Source organism: Apostichopus japonicus, chromosome 12 (genome assembly GCF_037975245.1).
Source record: "Apostichopus japonicus isolate 1M-3 chromosome 12, ASM3797524v1, whole genome shotgun sequence".
Lineage (NCBI taxonomy): Eukaryota > Metazoa > Echinodermata > Holothuroidea > Aspidochirotida > Stichopodidae > Apostichopus > Apostichopus japonicus.
Genome location: NC_092572.1, coordinates 6,927,471 through 6,946,949, shown reverse-complemented (window position 1 = coordinate 6,946,949; position 19,479 = coordinate 6,927,471). Strand labels below are relative to the sequence as shown.

The 19,479-nt window shown below is 37.0% G+C and overlaps 2 protein-coding genes across 6 annotated transcripts in view; one reads left to right on the top strand and one right to left on the bottom strand.

Annotated features, from left to right (window-relative positions):
• Positions 1-1,844: 1,844 nt before the first annotated feature.
• On the bottom strand, positions 1,845-19,053 carry LOC139976972 (chromaffin granule amine transporter-like). Of its 5 annotated transcripts, XM_071985899.1 has the most exons (16): positions 18,909-19,053; positions 17,705-17,818; positions 16,989-17,251; positions 15,409-15,844; positions 14,786-14,844; positions 13,627-13,710; positions 12,248-12,343; positions 11,896-11,985; positions 10,768-10,878; positions 8,911-9,006; positions 8,267-8,345; positions 7,751-7,802; positions 7,285-7,348; positions 6,242-6,361; positions 3,946-3,991; positions 1,845-3,164 (listed from the first exon to the last, which is right to left on the bottom strand). In XM_071985899.1, the coding sequence occupies exons 3-16, from the start codon at positions 17,119-17,121 to the stop codon at positions 2,981-2,983; spliced, it is 1,650 nt and encodes a 549-aa protein (XP_071842000.1). In that variant the 5' UTR covers positions 17,122-17,251; positions 17,705-17,818; positions 18,909-19,053; the 3' UTR covers positions 1,845-2,980. The 5 variants fall into 5 exon arrangements, with proteins under 5 accessions (XP_071842000.1, XP_071842002.1, XP_071841998.1 ...); XM_071985901.1 differs by lacking the exon at positions 17,705-17,818 and having other exon boundaries at positions 16,989-17,237; positions 18,909-19,049; XM_071985897.1 differs by lacking the exon at positions 17,705-17,818 and having other exon boundaries at positions 18,909-19,026.
• The window catches only part of LOC139976974 (small ribosomal subunit protein eS25-like), a 71,151-nt gene continuing 70,169 nt past the window's right edge, over positions 18,498-19,479 (top strand). The window contains exon 1 of the mRNA XM_071985905.1: positions 18,498-18,504. Coding sequence (XP_071842006.1) covers positions 18,502-18,504 — 3 coding nt within the window. The 5' untranslated portion in view covers positions 18,498-18,501. The remainder of the gene's footprint in view (positions 18,505-19,479) is intronic.

Sequence of the window (19,479 nt, the reverse complement as noted above, 5' to 3'; positions counted from 1 at the left end):
TTTTTTTACTAATGTTATTATTAGATTTAATCCGCAATAATACATTTTGTGTTTCCTACTTAGGCCTACTAAATTAACATATAAATAGAGTTGGATATTGTTGACACCTCAAATGTGGTGGACTATTCCATTTTATCAATGACAACAACGATTTTAAACTGAAACTGCAAGGAAGTATTATTTAAAAGGAAAAACAAAGCATGTCATACAAATGTTGGCTGTAAAAACAACATTGTACTGTTTTTTATTAATGTAATTATTCTATTTAATCCGCAATAATACATTTTGTGTTTCTTATTTACTAAATAAAAAATATAAATAGAGTTGAATATTGTTGACACCTCCTATATGTAGTGGACTATTCCATTATATCAACGACACGAGGAAGTAACAATAAGAGGAAACACAAAACATGTGATACAGATATAGGACATAAATGATACTACGTAAGAGAGTTATAGCTGACATCCTGTTGGCTGTTAAGCACAACATTACTGTTGACAACATGATATAAAGTAGACCCCATGCGGGTATTCAAACTTGTTTGCTTGTTCACCCCAATTTTCACCTGCATAATCATCTTGACGGTCCTCCAGTAGCGGATATCGCGGCCTGGGGTGGGGGTGGTGTACAGGATCTGCGGAATGGGGGGGGGGGGTAGGGGGAGGTATATTCGCTCTCCCTCCCTCCCTCCCTCCCTTTAAGACATTGTTACATGTTAAAGGGTGGGTGCTTAGTTAAAAAATGGTGATGTTTCGCAAATTTCAAAGCAATCTATGTTGACTTAATATTTTTCCATATGTGATATGAAAGTCAAAAGAATTGATTTTGAGTGAGTTATATTTTTTTTTGTTTTTTAACACAATCGATCACCAGTAATATTTAGACCTATACGCTGAGGAGCATTTGGCTTATACTGTGGCGGCCTGTGATATTAATTAACCCCAATAAATGTAAAGGCTTGCATTCACCGTACATTAGCCTTCTCATCTCAAAATAACCCACCTCACAGAAACGGGATAGAACATGCGCATTGAAGCATCGCATGACGTCATCATGACGAGAGAGAATTAAATATAAATATGGATTAGCCCCAATTCGTATAGCTGTGCATTTGACGTCCAGTTATATCCACATCAAATAACGTAACTGACCGAAATGACAGAAATACGCAAATTTAAACACCACATGACGTCATCATCACGCAAACTAATTTAAACGTGGAAATGAGTTCCGAAGTCTGTACCTAAACACATAACGTCATCAATTCCTATGGTTTTAGTGCTAATTTAGGTACCCCACCTTGCAAAATATAACAAAGCGAGGGAGAGAAAGAGAGATATTTTACAACCGCACACATAGGATACAGTATAGAGAACGTTATGAAAAGGAAACCTAAGCCATCGGCAGCGTGTAAGGTAGTTCTATATAGTTTTAGAAGTTATATATTGTCACGTTCTTCTTTCGACAAAGGACGCGATTTTCAAAAATAGCATATTTGAAGTTCCCATTCTCCAAGGAAATAGCTTGCATTTTATGGTTTTCCTTTCGTTTCCCGAATAGTATAATATCTGTATTGTTTTGTGAAAGATTTAAAGTAGAATTGCTGAGTTACGTTGGCTATTCTGTATACGAGGGAAAGTGAAAGGGGGAAGAGACATGACGTAATAGCTTACTAATCATGCAGGTTCTTTATGCGATCAGCAGTTCATTTGTAACTTTTCCAGCTAAGGAGGCTATTTCAGATAATGGATAATGGAAAGGGTACAAGATGTTCTCACAAATTCATTCCTGATCGTCATAATGAACTCTCACCAAATTATATAGGCCTATATATATATATATATATATATATATATATATATATAATACGCATTCGCACCAGCAGACAGTAGAATCACTGTGGCTGAGTGCTATGGACTTAAGTCTGTGCTGTGACACGAAGGTCCGGGATTCGATTCCTACCTTCCTACCTTCGATCAGTCCAATAAGACGAAACTGTATGAAGTTGTAACATCATTGCTATTAATGTATTCGTATACTACATTATACAACTTACAATGTGTGTCCCTGTATGAGTCTTACAGTGTTACACATAAATCCGAACGTTTAGGTTCATAATATACAGTACAAGGTCCAATCATTTACAAATAAAGAAACAAATGAAATCAAACGGGAATCTAAGAAAGTGTTAGCAGGAAAGGTGGTAAGCCTATTTTCGAGTAGGTATTCGATGTAACGGTATCCTCCATATTTGTATTAAGCAACCTAGCAGAAACATCTGGGTACGTTTGAGCTGCAGGCACTCACCACCAAAAAAAATCGTACCACCTGCCCCTCTTTCCCAGATTGAACCTCATTGCTGCACCTCTGTTTACTGTCATACCGTAACGAACTACCGCGTGTATGGCAAGCCATGTGGGACAAACACTGCATAATATATCCGCATATTAATTGGAATTTATACGCGTATTAATTCGAATATATACGCGTATATATTATTAGCCAATCATATGGCTTAAATATATCCGCGTATTAATTCGAATATATACACGTATTAATTCGAATATATACACGTATTAAATCGAATATATACACGTATTAAATAAAATACATATGGGGATTAAATCCAATATATGCACGGATTAATTAGAATATACACGAAAAAACATTTCCGCTCTTGCTGTGTACATATACCAACGATAAATGTTTTGGCGGGCTCGCGAGATCGCTTCAAAAAGCGAAACTTTACACATGTAGGCTACAACACATGTATATTCGAATTAATACGCGTATAAATTCCAATTAATACGCGGATATATTATGCAGTGTTTGTCCCACATGGCTTGCCATACGCGTGAGGTCGATGCATTGTACGCTCATAAATGACATTTGACCCCTATCTGCCGTATTCGTTATCTCTTTGGTTTGTGAATATATTTCATATGTTCATATCATGCAAACTCATTACAAGTCTACATCATGAGTCTTTGCTATAGTCATCCTCTGTAATTGATTCTAAGGGAAGAAGTTCCTCCTTCTCATAATGACCATCTTCATCTTTTTGCAGCGCATCTGTGTCACTGGTAGTATTCTCCGCCATCCTCAAGATAAGGCTCGTGCCAGCGAATGGTATAACCATATAACCTAGTCCAGTGATCAACCTGTAAATTGAAGGACAGAACATAACTGTATAGTACCCGAGCCCATAGTCGTACTATTTGTTGTATTCAAGTACACAGTCTTGTACTCAAACGCAAGTCATTTGTACTGTGTGCTCGTACTCGGGACCTTGTACTCGTACTCGGGACCTTGTACTCGTACTCGGGACCTTGTACTCGTACTCGGACCTTGTACTCGGGTCATTGTACCCGTACTGATACTAGCACTCACAATACAAGTCTAGGACATAAAACGAACTAAAACACAAAGGCCGTGTCGCTAGCGAAGTCTTTGATAAAGCATATCAATTCACACCTTGTTATCTACCCTACTCTGATAAGCTGGCATGATAGAGCCTTACTCAGGTAACAAATACCCTTTCCCATCCACTTCTAAATCAAGTATTGCTGGTTAGTATTTTCTATACAGAAGATAGGTACTTCTGTGGCAGTGTCACCATGCGAGTGCATTAAAATACGTTAAAAAACACACGTTAAGGTATATCGAAGTGAAAACTGAAAATTATACACAGGATGTGTGTATGCGAGACTGCTGAAGTCCAATCGTAAATACTGACTGATTTTCATTTTAAACATTCATATTTCAATTTTGACATTCACTTTGGAAATTTAAGTTTGGTCAAAGAATGACACATTACTATAATTTAAGCTTTAATTTCACTTACAGAGTTCATTTGGTGTCAAAAACCCAGGGTTATATATGCAAATGAATGATGTTACTGAAGAAAAAGAAACATTATTTATAGCTTAAAGTGTGACTTACCATCGAAATCCGATGAAGTTAATCAATAAACCCATTATAGATGGACCTTAACCAATTACGAGAGGGAGAGAGAGAGGTGGAGAGAGAAAAAAATAAGATAAAAATAAATATACAAATGGAGGAAGGAACAAACAATAGAAAAAAAACGTGAACAATAGTAGGACCAGTTAGTTCAAGAATGGTATAATATAATTAATTATTATCCTATATCTCCAAGTAATAAAACCGTACATATAAAAATATTAGTTATGCTGATGTTTTCAAATCCTTTCTCATCGATTTTGTTTAACCCAAAAAAGAGAAAAACAAACAAACAAACGAAAAACTGTATAATTTCATAAATAACATTAAAAGTAGCCTGTATCATATATCTTATTTTTTACTGCCATTCTAATTACTGAAAACATAACAACCTTCCAGGTTTGATTATTAAACCAGTTCTTTTGTTTATTGGAATGTAAGTTTTATTTATTTACTAAAGAATACTTCAACCCTGAGTAATCTTCGAATAATTTCCAATTGGCTTGAGATAAAAAAAATTAAAAAAAATAAAATAAAAATAGGGAGTACATGGGGTAGGCCTGTGTATATATATAACTTCGAAAAAGAAATCATTATAAGTAAGCCTTCTCTATGATGCATGTTGTATCAATCACTTCAAGCAGGCATCTACATTACAGAGGAATTGGATAGAATTGACATCTATTTTAAGACAGTGACGTGCACAGAATTTCATAAGTTGGGGAGGTGGGGGTAAGGGAGGGAGGAAGTGGAAAATGCCAATCTCCCTCACTGGCGGATCCAGGGCCTTTGTTTGGGAGGGGCCAAAGTGGCATTAGAGTGATATGGGGGAGGGGTCTAAGGGGAGGGGGTGAACATTTTCAATTGCTGAATGCCCTCAGATGCAATTTGGTGCGACAAAAGTGTACAATGGTGATGTTAATTTACTTCTAAAAAAATGTTTCCCAGGTGTAATTTTCTAAAATATTTATAAAACAAAGTTGGGATCATCTTTCTCAAGAAAGTTTATTTCTCATAGGTTATAAATTTCTTACAACCAGCCTGTAACTGCAACATGGTGTTAAACTGTAATTCCTCATGCTCATACATTTACATAGCTCCCAACTCTTGAGAAGGCAAATGCTGGTCCATGCCACGAATCGCCGTCCTGGGGGAGGGGTATAAGGGGAGGGGGTGTTCCCCTCCCCTTTTGAATTTTTTTTGGAATCCTGGTGATGCCTACATGTAAAATGGTGGCACTTAGAAAGGCTTTTGTCACCCAAAATTTTCTGAGAAATATGAATTTTTTTTGTGTGTAACATCAATAAATTGAATAGTAGGTGATAATTCATTCTTTCCCGTGGCATGAAAATGTTCGCTGCTCGCCCCAATGAAAAGAAATATAGGCTAATTTGAGGTTCAAATGATGCTGTAAAGGAGGTTTTATACTCTATTATGCTAAATGCTAAAGAAATGATGGTTGCTAAGTCATAATTTGATGCAATTTTTTTTATGCATACTTGACAATTACAATGCGTTTTTTCGGACGCTTGTGCGGGTCAGCAGGTTTGGGTGTTAGAATGCGGGTCTAATTCCCGCGAATTGCGGGTCAGTTGGGAGCTCTGCATTTAATTTTAAACCAGAAAACGAAAAGGTTTAGACTAGTCTACACTGCTATTCCTCTCGATTTTTTTAATTTCCAATCATATGATTTAGCGGATGTTCGGAAACACTTTTTGGCTCACCTTTGGGGGGCCATGCCCCCCCCTTGGCCCCCCCCTTGGATCCGCCAGTGATCTCCCTGGCCTTACTTATATTAGACACATGGACATGATTGTTGAATGTGGATCAAAACATTTTACGAATGAGGGGGTGTGACTGTATACGGTCGCTGAATTTGACTCAGATGTATGGGGTGGGGGTCTATGGTTCCTCTTCCATTATTATTACAGGTCAAAGTTAGAGGTCAAATGGTGCATTGTGAAGCGTAGTTAGACTATAAGTTAGGTCTTTAATTACCCCTAAAAGGCTAAGTTGAATTTTGCCACCCCCCTGAAACAAAATCCCCGACAGAACGTTTTTCACATGGCTGACGGTGCAGTAGGGTTGAGAAGGGGGTCATCCTCTCCCCTATACGAACTGCTATAGAGACTAAATAGTGCACCAACCCAGGCCCACTCAAAGACAACTATCAATAGATACTCGGACCTTACGATCGCAATTATCCATGCTCTTGTCAAGTTTCATTTACCTAGAATATTTTCCCTGATGGATAAATTCCGTGATTATAACTCACCTAAGGCGAACCCAAAGCTAAAAAAGACACCACAAATCACTACACTAGCAGCATACATCCCAGCATGCCGTTCGTATCCGAATTTGCATATCAAGGCTGATAGTGTACTGTCTAACGTTCCTACAAAAAAAAAAAGAGCAAAACATATATAATTATGATCGGCGCCCGATCGGTTATGGTAATTATATTATTAAACTTAAATCACAATGAAAGAAAGAAAAAGAAAGAAAGAAAGAAAGAAAGAGAGAAAAGTATGGTATTCCACGCACAGTACTAAACTGGTATGGGAGGATCCCAACTAGTCCTACCCAGTTCCCCACCAGTAGTTTCAAATTTGCCACCTCAAAATTTCAAAAAATTTCTGTTTTTAGTCAACCTATATTATGAACATATTTACTTCAATGCAAATGAACATTCACGAACAAAAGAGTCCGATATTTAGGATGTAATATTCTTATAAGATAGAAATAGATCGCTTTATGTCGTGGTTTGTTTGTCGTCAGTATATAACACACACATACATTATCTAATACATCGCGGCTACTTTTGTACACAACCAATTGTCACCATCTATATACTACATTTCATGATCAGTTTGTAGTCAGTATGTTGTTAACATACTTAACTGATGACATTAATTATCTAACCAGGTAATTGTCATCGTACTGTTATAACGACGTGAGCAACATGTCGTCAACATGTCGTCAGCATATCACAACGCCAAACTTATTTTGTCGCCAGACAATGTTGCCAAACTACACGTCGTGGTCAGTTTGTCGTCAGTTGTCAACATACTTAACTGACGAGATTAATTCTCTCGCCAAGTAGTTGTCATCGTACTATTATAACATCGTCAGACATGTTGCAAAACTACACACGTCGCAATCAATCTGTAGTCAGAATATTGTAAGGCAAAGTCAGGGTTAGTTTGTCGTCACTCAACGTCATCCTACTGTTCATGTTCTGGTCAGCTGGTCGTCGTCAGCATAATTAGGAACAGACTGATGTAGTCACTTTGTAGTCAGCATCTATTATAAACCCACCGAATCCTGCACCAAGGAGAAACATCGGCAGGATAAGTACCTCGGCTGATCGGCAGAGCGGAATCTGAAGATAAACAGATAAAAAAAACTATATTTATTCACCAAAAAGACAGAAAGAAACAATTTTGACTAAGTTATTATGAAATATTAACGAGAAGAAAATTCCCATCCACATTAGTATCCACGGCAAATTAAATAGATTTCATTATTGGAAAGGGAATAAAAACAGGAAAATTATTCTGCATATCTTGTCTTATAATTGCGTCCCGCTGAAAAAAAATGGATTTCTGAAATAGTCTTGACTTATTAGTGCCATCACCACAAAATAGTAAAGCTGTTGCATTTCTTGAACATGCATGTAAGTCTTCCACGTGAACAATATCCATAAATAAGACTTCAAAGTGAGGAGCGTACGTCATTACCACCGTCACCATCAACATTGTATTATTAACGAAAATGAACCAACCAGAACCAGTGCCGAACCGGTCGAGAGGAACCCGGCTAAAACTAACAACCACCTGGGGAGGAAAGAAGAGAGAGAGGAGATTTGGTGGTTTATACGTCAAGTTGGGGATGTTGATGTTGACTTTACGTTGATTTGATGTTGATTTGATGTTGATGTTAATTTGAATTGATAAATGACAAATGCAGTAAAACAAAAGGCAGAATCTGAACTGGAGTATAATTAACAATATCCTTCAGTGTCTTGTTTGCTATAATTTATTTATTTATTTATTTTGAGGTGGGCAGAATACTGACTTAAATCTGCTCAAATGATGCAATGTTTCATACATTTTGATCCGAGAATAAGGGTGAGGGTGAAGGGGATACGAGACTGTCTTACTTGATACGTCAGTAACTAAGTGAGTAACTAAATGCAAATATGCCTACAATACATGTACATCTCTAGTATAGCAAATTTCTTTAAATCATTTGTTCGTGTTTGAATTGTATGTTTGAGGTATATGATTTAATTACATACCGTGGTACCGCTGTTCCTGCAAAACCCGCCAATATACCGCAGGGTACCGCCACACCGGCCATGGGTAGATAGATAATGCCTATACGATGAGAAAATATATTTGTATTCATATTTCAAAATTATTGTTATCAGAGAGAATTGCGAAGGAACATCGAAAGTGTGAAAACATAGTAAAATTAATCAAAAGAAAGAAGGATTTCAATTTTTCCCCTTCATTTACCGGTAAAAAAGTTGCTGAAACACTTTCAATATCATCAAAATATAAAGTGATGTTTTTTTACAAGCGTTTTGGAATAATTATATAACATAACAAGAACGAATAATACATCTGAGTAAAATTTTGTATTTTCTCTGTGAATTGACCGAAAAGATGCAGAAAAAATTCAAGCATTTTCATAGAGCAGTCAACTTTTTCCATCGGAATCTCCCTTTAACCAAAAGCAACAACGTAAAAACAAAACAGGAGAAAGTTGAGCAACAGTGTAATGGAAACGCAGTGGTTATTGTAACTAGGTCTGTATAAATATATATGAGTTGCATGCCTCGAAGTTACACGCTATCGTCTGATTTTTATTTTGACAGGTGATTTCATGTTGCCGTATATATCACCTTTTCTGAACAACATAGGCTGTCATTATACTAACCCTGTAACCAGGCGGGCGATGACATCACGGTAATCATCCAATGAGGAAGCGATGATTCGATAATGGACACACTACACCCCGCGAATACAAATCCAACTGGACAGACATGAAGACAAATGACAATGTAATTATTTAATTCAAATTGCAGCCATGTTGGGCGCTTTCCTAGTATTGATAAGACCTATTTATGTAACTGTCCTCACTTATCACGCTCCAAAACTCTCGTACTGACAGTATGAACAGTTACTAACCTTTATCTATTGATTCTAATTGCTAATACCACGCTATTCTGTACGCTCACGTTATTCTTCAAAACACTCATACTGACAGTATGAACAGTTCCTAACTTTTCACCGATACTAATGCTAATACCACTCTATACTGTCCGCTCATGTCATTCTTCAAAACACTCGTAATGACAGTATGAATAAGGGGTTAATCAACGGTCTAGCTTGCGTTACTCACAGGATTAATGCACGATCGGGGGATAATGCAAGCGATGCACGAGGGCGGAGCCCGAGTGCATCCAGCGATAGCATTAACACCTGGAGTGCATTAATCATGTGAGTAACGCACGCTAGACCGTTGATTAACCCCGTTCATTCATACACTACCATTTGTGTGGGGGAAAAATCATAAAACAAAACAGTTTTGGTTACATATAACCAAAGATTTATTAAAGTGATGCCCCGTAATTTTACCGTGCGTTACTCACAGGATTAACCACGGTCAGCTGACCTGAATGGACCAATAGGATTTAGGAATCTTTACTAAGTATGAATGAACAGTCTCTAACTTTCACCGATTCTAATGTTATTACCACTCTGTACTGTCCTCTCATGTCATTCTTGAAAACAGTCGTACTGACAGTATGAACAGTTCCTAACCTTATCTGATTCTAATTGCTAATACCACTCTATACTGTCCTCTCAGATATGCTTCAGAGCACTCGTGCTGACAGTATGAACAGTTCCTAACCTATCACCGATAATAATGCTAATACCACTCTATACTGTCCTCTTATGTCATTCTTCAATACACTCGTACTGACAGTGTGAACAGTTCCTAACCTTTAATCTGATTCTAATGCCAATACCACTCTATACTATTCTACCATATCATGCATCAAAGCACTTGTACTGACAGTATGAAACAGTTCCTAACCTTTAATCTGAATCTAATTGCTAATATCACTCTATACTGTCCTCTTATGTCATTCTTCAATACACTCGTACTGACAGTATGAACAGTTCCTAACCTTTATCTGATCCTAATGCCAATACCACTCTATACTATTCTACCATATCATGCATCAAAGCACTTGCACTGACAGCATGAACAGTTCCTAACCTTTAATCTGATTCTAATTGCTAATACCACGCTATACTGTCCTCTCATGTCATGCCTCAGAGCACTCGTACTGACAGTATGAACAGTTCCTAACCTTTAATCTGACAGAAACAAGGATATTGATACTGTCCATACTGTCAGTATCAGTGCTTTGAAGGGGGACATGAAAGTACAGTACAGACAAAAATGGTCCCAACTGCAGGTCAAATTGATCAATTCTATCACGTTAAACATAACCACTAGTCGAATCATCTGTGACTTACGGGTACATACAATTATCGTTATGTATGGATCAAAGTGCAATTCTATCACATTAGTGAATTACCGTGCTACCATTTCTGACTTACGTGTACATATCGCTATGTATGGGTCAAGGAACAATCAAATCACATTAGAAAATTATCATTTGGAACCATTTCTGACTTACGTGTACATATCGCTATGTATGGGTCAAGGAACAATCAAATCACATTAGAAAATTACCATTTGGAACCATTTCTGACTTACGTGTACATATCGCTATGTATGGATCAAGGAGCAATTCTAGCACATCAAATATACTGCTATTTTGAATGGACTCGTCCACCGAGTTTTCTGTCAGTAATATGACGGAAATGCCTGCAGACAAAGGAAATACGTCACATGACGTAAGTTTGTTATGACATAAGAAAACGAAACCCAAAACATTTCCCAGCAGTTCTGACTTGATGATACTTGCATGCACCGTATCAAAAAATATTATGAAAGTCATATCGTAACAAAGGAACCCTTTCAAATTGGTAAACTTAGATATAGGGTTTGCTATAAATACCCAAACTGCAAGTTTGATTTAATGAAATCTTTCTTAAAAAGAAAAGTACAAATCTTGGACACATATAATTGGGCAGAATTGTAGTCTTGATATGTTTTAGTTGAATAGGGGTAAAAAAGGGAAAAATTGACAGCTGGGAACGTTTCCATCTTAGCTACTTCCCTTTACCTGACCTGAAACTTAGGTCACCGATATGTATGTGTTTGCTGGAAACATGGAACTGTTAATATTTAGTCACTGTGAGCCGACGCAAATTGATCTTTAAAACTACATAGAACATACCAAAACTTTCAGTAAATTTGAAATTATTTCATCGTCGGGTTCAGTGATACTGCTTTACTCTATATGTAGGTCATCAGTGAACCCAACATATGGAAATCGATTGATATCAGTCATTCTGAAATATCAATAAGCATATTAACGAAAGCATACTGAAAAAAAAGTAAATGTGGAATGAAATGGTTTCGTTGAACCCCTGTCGGTTGGGGGGGGGGGGGGTCAAACTCTTTCGAGAGTTTTCAGAGACAAGGTCGTCCCATCACATTTTCAAGATAGAGGATCGGTGGAGGAGGAGAGGTGGGGGGGGGGGTCGGGGCATGAATCAGACCAATTTTCAGAGGTGTACAAAGTATACTGTTGGGGTGGGTAATGACAACACCCCCTCCCCCCAACCACTGCGGTATTGGGACTCTATAAAACTTCTGACAAATCTTGATGGCATTTCATGAAGTTTATACTTATCCCCGAGGCTTTGCTCTCAATTAAAGATCACATCATATCATGTAGTAGTAAAGTCAAACTTATCCCCAGAAATATAAGCTTACCGAAATAGAGAACATAAACCGTTGCCAAGATGGTGTACGGTGCAAAGTTACCATAGAGATAGTAGAATAATCCACCGAACGGTGGGCCAACTATAGAATAATTAAATGAGAAAACAAAGCGGAAATCATTGTGATTATCAGGATGTTTATCAGTAACAAAACGAAGAAGAATATAACATCAATAGGGAGGTGGCTTAGATTTATTAATTGGTTAAGATGTATGAATTGAATAGTAGCTTGAGTAAAACAAAACGAAATATGAGCTATGAATGAAATAATATCGTACTCTATGCATTCGAGATTATAATTATTAACAGAAATGTTCATTTAAAAAAAATGATGGACTACGAACCGACTGAACCGAGAGCCATGAAGCTGATCTTCATTGCAATTGCGATTCCTCTTTGGTTATCATCTTCTCTAAAAGAGTAGTTTAGTAGTCCACCCACTAGAACGAATATACGAATAAACAAATAAACGATTAAAAGAATAAACAAATAAACGAATGAACGAATAAACGAATAAAATAATAAAGAAATGAACGATTAAACGAATAAACGAATGTACAAATATACAAACGTACAAATGTACAAATATACAAATATCGAAACGTATAAATGTACAAACGTACAAACGTTAAAATGTACAAAAGTACAAACGTACAAACGTGCAAATATACAAACGTATACAAACGTACAAATATACAAAATATACAACGTGATGATTCTCATATTGTTGTCTATTCTATCTGAATTGATGTTACAGACAGTCATAATGAACATTGCCGGAATAATTTCCAGCCAGTTGGGGACAGGTTTCTAATGCTAATACCTCTCTAAGATTTCCTCCCATTTCATGCTTCAAAACACTCATATTGACAGTACAAACAGTTCCTAACCTTTATCTGATAGAAACATGATATTCATACTGCTCATACTGACTAACACTACGAATACTTTGAATTGGAACATGACATTACATGCAGTATAGAAAATAAAATTGTCCCAACTGGGTGGAAATGTCAATGCAAAGCGTAGAAATAAATGTATTGCAATCATATATATTATAAACACTCCAAGAAGGAAATAAAACTACCGTAAACGTTTGTTTCTTGCAACAATATTTACTTAATCTTAAAGTGACAATAACTGAAATGCTAATTAGTATACAGCGACCTGAGCCAATAACGTTACGTATACATGCGAGCTTATATACATTAAGTCAATAGTATGATGTCTGAATACCTTAATTCACAGATAGTTAAAATATGAACTAATTGTAATTCAATATCTAGCTGGAAGAAAAATGTACAGGTACCCTCACTGTGCCCTCCGATTATAATCTATTGCATTGTAATTCTTTGATTTATGAAGCAGAAGGATATATGCTTCAGGTTTTGAACGTTGGAGACAATAATACATCATATCTATGTTACTACATTTTGCATGAATCATTCAGTTTTCATTTTCCTTTATAGACAGATAGATAGATAACTTTATTGTCCATTTCAGAAAACAAGAAACGGATAATAATTTCCCGTCGACAGTAAACATAAAACAGTAGTGAATACAAACAAAACCATGCCATAAACAAGCTATTATTCCAGTATAATTTAGCATAAAAATACAATTTACAAATAGGAGAGTAAAAAAAGTGATGATACATAAATTACAATAAAAATAAAATAAAACAAAATAAAAAAATAAAATAAAATACAAAACCAAAACTCACTTCCAACAGTTAATAGAGTTGCGGAAACACCGTGAATTAATCTGGCAGTCAGGATGAAATGAAACTGTGTAGATACTGTATAGACTGAAAGGAAACCAATGGATTAATAGTTGACTATTCAAGTATAGTCACGGGGAGGGGTGCGAGAAGGGGATAGGGGGATTACGTTAAGCCAGCCGAATACTGCCTGACTGATCACGACCCAACCGTCGTAACGTAGAAAATGGTGGATAGTCGGGCAGTGTGAGTGTGTTGAAGACTACGACTTATTCGGCTTCGGTCGGCTTAAACTGACCATGCAGCGTTTTCCGACTGGTAGTTAGCAGTGTGCATCGGTTCCGGTTCACTGCCCAGGCTTAATAAATGATGTAACCAATCACGGCCGAGTAATTTTGCAGGTGACCTTAACTAAGGGATCGGTCCGATGTGTGTGTGTTCATTGAATGTCAGTGTGCTGTGATCATTATCGTAGTGCGCGTGCACACCTTGAACAACTGCATAGTTCTTCATAATACTGCAAGCACTCCATGCGCACTACAATACTGCGTATTTGCAAAGTTCACCCTAAATACTGCAAGCTCTCTGCGCGCTTGCACTACAATACTGCGTATTTGTAAAGTTCTTCCTAATACTGCAAGCACTCCGCGTGCACTGCAATACTGCGAATTTGCAGGCAATATGCAAGTTTGTTAGACTATATTTGCTCTTCACAAATATTTATTTTAATTAACATTAAAAGGGTATACTCGGTTAGCCTAAAGATAATCTTCCCCAAGGCCCCAAAAATATAAACAACTATAAGTAGAATAATATAGTATAAATCATAATAAAAAATAATCGAAAACTAGGTGACGAGTTCCGTTGGGTCTTAGTCAGTTGGAAGTATTCTAGAAGTCATTAGAGCCACAAATGGTATTCACGTAGCTTGTTTTATACATTCACTCTATCGCTATAGCAGTACAACATATACCAACTTTAAAACGTTAGTTTAATATTAAAACATAACACTTTTATTTTGTGATATTCAGATATTTACCTCTTGACGAAAACGTCACATATCAGTTTCTTCAGTGTTATCTTAATAATTATTTCCATTTTAATATTAATAACAAACTATATTTATGAATTATATTAATTAATTATAATAAAGTTTATTTACCTGCACACGAAATAAGCCCCATTGTAACTCCTACTTTACAAACTGGAAGAAAGCCAGTGCTAAATAATAAAAAAGAATAGTAACCATGAATATTATGAATATTAATTCATATCTCATTGCATCAATTCATTTATCCAGACAATACGACGTGAAACATTGATTGCTACATCGAGCATTCAAGACATCAAACACACCACGACTTCAAGGGATAGAGTTGTTGGGACTTCCGAGAAGTTGGGACATGAATAAATCAAGACATTATGTGGTCATGACATTATTACAGGCTACATTAAAACATCGTCAAGACGTCAGGATATTATGACATTAAAATGTGAAGACTTCTTCATGACGTCACGAATATATGACGTCACAACTTTATGACGTCAAGACGTGTTAGACCCCAATACATCAAAACATTAAGATATTAAAATATTCATGAAGACATCAAGATACTAAATCATTTTAGATATGCATGTGATGTATAGGGTGAAACTATGTGTCAATGTGACCAAGCTATGTAATATTCGCACATTGTAGGATACCATTAAAACTATAGAAAACATAACTAGATGTTGTCTCCTCTTGCTTGGCTACTTAGATTTAAAGTTTTTCTTTATACTTACTATTTTGGAAGGACCGCCAACAGAGGGCTGAGTACGATCCTCATCAAGAACTTGGAAGAGAGAATGACACCAACTTGGACGTTCAACTGTTTCTCACATACCTTCCATTCTCTACATATTTCTGCTGTCAGTGGTATCTCGTAGCATTCCGTGTTTTGATTGGTCGGTATGGATATATTGTGTAATGATGTCATACATACGTCATCATCTACGTAGGTCGTACGACAGATTTGATTGGATTCGTCTATGATGTAAGCGATCGTCCATTTATCGTATTCTGTATCTTCCGCACTGCAGAGCATATTTAACTCCGTACTGAGTTCTTCAGAACAAATAACCTGGTCATCTCTATACTGCGTGTTGTTGATCAAGTTTAAATGCGAGTTGGCTAACGCAGATTGACATTTCTCAAGGAATAAATTTGGGAGTATGGGAACTACAAGAAAGAGAGATATTTTACAGATTAATATAGGCCTATGCAAACTGACTGATTATAACTGGGGTGTTAGCTCAGTGGTTAACGCCGGTGCCTTCCAATCATGAGGTCCCCGGTTCGAGTCACTCCAAGATTAATGTATGTCGTCTATAGTTACAGAGATGTTGACAATTGACAATTCCTAATCATTGACGTTAAGTATGAATGTAAGAGACTGACTTCGGTCAGCTTGCGGCTTTGATAAGCCAATGAGGCTTTTTCGTGAGTTCCTGCTTGCAGGAGGATCTAAAATACATAACTTACTTGAACTTACCAGACTATATACAGATCGTATTCATATATTGTACACGTGCTCGAGTACAATATTTCTGAACTCGTGTGAGTGTATTCGTACTTGGGACATTGTACTCACGCTACCAATCTGCTTGGAGTTTTAACTGTTATACCGCACTCTATACGTAGGCTAGACATTATCTTCGATACGTGTATGCACTGTACATCCACCATCATTCATTTTTCTGACCCGTGTATGGAAGTTGCATCAACATTATACATATAAGCAAACAATATCATGGACATTCTTTTATGTAAATATCAATGCACATAAACAAACAAATACATGGCCTCGATACCGGGGAGGGAAGAAGTGGTCCAAGTAAATTTGATAGCGATGACTTTTATTGGCGCAGGAGGCAATTTAATCACCAGCACTAACATCAACACCAACACTACTTAATATTGAACTAAAGCACCACTATTGAACATTGTTATTCACCCCACCCAAACCGAGTACCCATCCCCGCCCCTGTCCCCGACCCCCCCCCCTCTCCGATTTCACACATGTGCCGGGCCCATTGATATTCACAACTAACCTCCTTGGCAGAACACTTATAAATCGCCGTATAAATCATGAGGTCAACCATATCTGTTCAAAGATAACCTAATATGTAAATAACCTTAAAATGACACGTTTTTAATTTGTTCTTGTTTTTAAATGAGTAGACACAAAAAAGACAAAAATAATTTACTTGTTGATGCATCACTATTATAACTTACCTTTCACCTATACAGGTCCATCCAATGACGCAAGATACATAACATACAACCATAAATCAAAATGTTTTCATCATCAAAGATTTCTTACTTGGTATGGTCATGAGCGTCTCGTCGATGAAACCGATAATACACGCCAACACCAGTATAGTAAGCTTGGTATCTTGATATTGCGATATATATCGCGATATCGACAACACAACTCGGTGACCACTGTAAGCCATATCACGGCTCGATTATAGCTTTTGGGTCGCACTTTGTCCTCCTCAGTCAGCTCCCGTGTTTTTATTATGAGTGGGTCTTTAACACTTCTTCACTGCGGGCATAGGTGGTGGTTTGGCTGTAGTTAAGAAACTTTAAAGGGAGAAGATAGAGACGTCATGAAGTGACGTCATGATTGATCTCTAGTTTAAGCAACTTAATATAGGCAGTCACCAAACAGAACTAGCAGCGTTCGATATAGGTGGCAAGGTCTACGATGGAATGACAACCTAATTCGCTATTGGTTTCGAACCGTCCGTCCGTCCGTCCGTCCGTCCGTCCGTCCATCCATCCATCCATCCATCCATCCATCCATCCATCCATCCATCTATCTATCTATCTATCTATCTATCTATCTATCTATCTATCTATCTATCTATCTTTTCCTTTAAGCAATTTCGCAAAATCAAATTCGTTCGCCGTTATCTCAAATCGTACTGTACATGAGATTCATTGCTCAGATAAGATTTCCACACCAGTGACACCACCAACTCTACAGTTGAAAAATTGTCCAAACATATGAGGGTACAATATTCTATACATTACCTCTATATGCATATCCGTGTCACTACGTGGTATAAATATTCAGTACAGTAATATTCAAGTGACTATGAATCAGTTGAAATATTTTCATAAACATGAGCTGGTTGATAACGAAATCTGTACGGACAAAATTATGGTATATAACACGTAACAACCGTGGTAACGACGAATAAAACCTATCACCGTTATACATGTACGCTAGGCCTATATGGCAGACGTTATTATGATATACAAACATATATTATAATGGCAGTTAGTTAGTTAGGCACTCTGTACGTTAAATTACTTTATTTTCAACTAGCCCCCCCCCCCCCTCACCCACTCACCTCCTGGTTTAGAAATATGACTTTACGCACCCATCACGGAAGTAACTGCTTCTTGAATATAATAGGGGAGCGGGGAGGGGTAATTGTGGGTGCGATGAGGGGTCACCGAGTTGAAGTGGTGTTTATAGTCTCGTCAACAAAATAACTACTTGGGGAAGACCACCGCCGTATATATATTGAATTTAGTTAGTAGTTGTAATTGCCTATCTAGGAGATCTTCGTACGAGCAAACCCATAAAGATAGGGCTGATGTGCCACTGCAGATCCTATCCCTCGGGTATAACTATAGAGGTGAACGAGAGACTTAACGGGGATATATTCCTTTCCTGGTGGCGGTTATCATGTATGCAACTGTATGCATTTGTATTTTAGATCCTCTTGCAAGCAGGAACTGGCGAAGAAGCCTCATTGGCTTATCAAAGCCGCAAGCTGACCGAAGCCAGTCTCTTACATTCATATTTAACGTCCATAACTATGAATTGTCAACAACTCTGTAACTGGACGACATACATTAATCTGGGAGTGACTCGAACCGGGGACCTTATGATTGAAAGGCACCGGCGTTGACCACTGAGCTAACACTCCGCGGGAACAGACATTACTGTGTGAAGAATCGAGACATCTCTGAAGAATTTCGTTCTTCATTCTGGTCCTATACCCCTCCACGTTATGGTCACATCTTTCTCGGCGTATCGCCCATTTAGGATATATGTTCTACGACCTGACCTGACCTGACCGTCACCATTTAATTAACAACAGAAAGTATAAATATATATCTATATTACTTTTTTAATGCAAATAAACAAATTGAATTAAAGATCTTAACAACATTTTTAAACATAAAACATCTCGTAAGGAAGTTATATAAATCAGAGACTTACCTTTGACAATACAACGACCAGTGTTATGCAGCTGTCGTATAGGACTGTGAGTTCATAACGATAATTAAGACAACAACAGAACAGGGTACAATGCTTGTGTACCGTATATCTCGTATTGTGTTGAATGGATTTGCCAGTGCGCATGTCCGACCAGATTGGTTGGGTTTTTTATCCGGTTATTTGTGATATAAATCGATAACAATGGTTGTTTGCGCAACACGCCTCAGTTTACCCGTTTCACATTAGTATCACACAATAATATTGTATCATAATAATAAAATACAAAACATCAATATTGTTGAATATAGTATGACCTGTTTCACATATATAGTATCATACATAAATATTGTATCATAATAATATCATACAAAACATCCACAATAATATTGTATCATAATTATATAATAAAGCACATCCATAATAATATTGTTGCATATAGTATTACCCGTTTCACAGTATCATACAATAACATTGTATCATAATAATATAATACAGAACATCCACAATAATATTGTTGCATGTAGTATTACATGGTACAATGATACATTATGATAACAATTATATTATAATT